Genomic DNA, 2,388 nt, shown 5'->3' with positions numbered 1-2,388 from the left:
ATTATTAACTAACACATTTGATTTAAGATCATATTTTCTATCCTGCACTTGAGCTGAATTTATTAATACGGGTTCAAAGGATGGGTTGACCTCTTTCCGTGAAAATATTTAATTTTGAAATGTTGAACTTCATTCAACGTGTCACTTCCGCTCCACTTAACGTACGAGAGATAATGGCAATTTTCGGCTAGTATCTCGATCGAAAGAAAGTAGCAGACCGCCTGACGCGAGCGCGCCTGTCCGCCTGTCCGCAGCCATGATGGGCATGATGGGCGGCATGGGCTACGTGGGCTACGAGGAGGGCGTGGAGTACGGCGCGCCGCTGCAGCCCTACTACGCGCCGCCGCCGCACTACCCGCCGCCGCACGCGCACCCGTCGCACCACGCGCCGCCGCACCACCCGCCGCCGCACGCGCCGCACCACCCCGACCACAAGTAGGCCGTCCCGCGACGGCCGCGACCGCCGCCTGCCCGCTGCCGCTGCCCGTTTCACACGACCGCTACGGGCGCATGCTCGATAACGCGTATCTATATTGTACGCAAATTTTTAGTGTCCCGAACGACTGCCATTAATCTATTAACTGTTCATTTTAAATTGTAGTAGACGTGTGAAATGAAATCCGACGTGTTCACCGTGACCGCTCTACGTGAAACTATTAAAATGTTACCAAAGCAACTTTCAATCTTACTCTTGTATCGTAGAGCAGAGCAGCTCTGGCGTCGACGCTAGCAGGATTGTAATGGTTACATCTTCGACTTATTTAATTCCTTAGTCCTAGTCCGGTATCCCGAAGTCTCCATTTTCAACAATGTCCTAGCTATTGAACATTTTTGAAAATGGACAGAAAGTACACGGCGTTCATAAATTACAAATGTTTAATACTAATTTAACTATTAGCCCATCTATATATAGTTGTCTTTTTTGAAGACGGAGTATAATGACATTTATAGGGTTGCCAGTTGTCATAAAATTTTAATTAGTTATGTGGTGTTGTCGATAGTTTTGTCGATAGATTGTGAAAGAAGATAAAATTTTGCCAAAAATTACTGAATACGACGTTCTAATGATTACTAATTGCGTTATTGCCTTCTTTATTCTTATTTTGACAGTTGGCCTACTAGTATCGAGATCAATTTTATTCATATATACTTTAACACGAATAGCTGGTATTGATTATCTATACGGAATTAAAATGTAAAACTTTAAAATATGTCTCTGGTTTTTTCATAAATATAGCACTAAATGCAGTGTAAGTTCTGTGAGTTCATACTGTATGTATGAACTTACAAAAATTGACAAATCAAATGAACTTGTGCTCATTTGTATTTGTATGAATAATGGGTCGAGGGTGATTCAAATGAAACAAGTTCGGCTATTTATTCTATAAGCGTGACCAATATTCAGTCGATTGTCGATGGAATATTTCTCGACTGCAATTACTAGCTGCTCGCAAGCAGGCAACACTTTTGCTCAATGAGCTGTCTTTTTGCTCCGTCTTCAAAAAAGACAAACTATACACATTCTTGTGTGTTCACAACCCTATTCATTGGATATTTAAACATAAACGCCCGTTCAATACGTATTATATATTTGTCAAATAACGTCACATTAATACGTTTAAAGATACAATAATGTCGTCGCTGTAGCCAATGCAAAATGCCAGTGCAGGCAGTGGTCCACTTGGACTGCTTTGGATTGTCCAACGAAACCAACAATTATAAAGTTTTCTTTATGTTCACGTCGACACGGATAATCCAACGTTAGTCGACAAAAAGTTTGGTGTCACTACATAACTAACAAAGGATTTTTGCAAATCGACATCTCGCCATGCAACGAGTGACACTAAACGTGATCTACAACGAGAACGGTCATCGAAAAAGGTCTTCGAATATCCATAATATCACATTGACCCAAAAACAAAAAGAAACTGGCATAATTGTGAACAAAGAAAATGTGTTGTACTGCCTTTTCAATGTGATATTATACGCTTTGCTATGTGTAGAGTTATACTAGTATGTAAAAGTAATCACAACGTGTTTCCATCTTATAGGTAAGATTACCGGTCAAAATAGTCTTTCGGTTTGATGAGATTGAATCTTTCGAATGCAATGTCAAAATGTTACCAGAGTTTAGTTAGATATCAAAGTCCACTCCTTAAAGAGATCCTGTCATGTTTTATGCGATAAAACAGTGATATATGTCAATTACAAAAGCAATATTTTTTAACAAACCTATTTTAAGGTACTTAAAAGGCTGTGCCAAAGGCAATTTAAAAGTAATCTGCACATGGCAAAGAGCGATTTGGGAAGTTGATAAGGGAAAAGACAACGTTTATTATTGTCTAAATATTGTAAATTTGTGTTGTAACTTGTACTTAAAAAGGGACG

General features: G+C 39.7%; 1 protein-coding gene across 2 annotated transcripts in view; it reads left to right on the top strand.

The window, feature by feature from the left end:
- Positions 1-2,388, top strand: part of LOC113229436 — a 14,385-nt gene extending 11,997 nt beyond the window's left edge. For both annotated transcript variants that reach the window (XM_026463019.1, XM_026463018.1), the window contains one exon: positions 255-2,388. In XM_026463019.1, coding sequence (XP_026318804.1) covers positions 255-439 — 185 coding nt within the window. In that variant the 3' untranslated portion in view covers positions 440-2,388. The remainder of the gene's footprint in view (positions 1-254) is intronic.

This window comes from Hyposmocoma kahamanoa, unplaced genomic scaffold (genome assembly GCF_003589595.1).
Source record: "Hyposmocoma kahamanoa isolate Upper Pololo Valley unplaced genomic scaffold, ASM358959v1 62, whole genome shotgun sequence".
In the NCBI taxonomy this organism is placed as follows: Eukaryota; Metazoa; Arthropoda; class Insecta; order Lepidoptera; family Cosmopterigidae; genus Hyposmocoma; species Hyposmocoma kahamanoa.
Note: the sequence above shows the minus strand (reverse complement) of the source record. Positions and strands in the feature narration are given on the sequence as shown.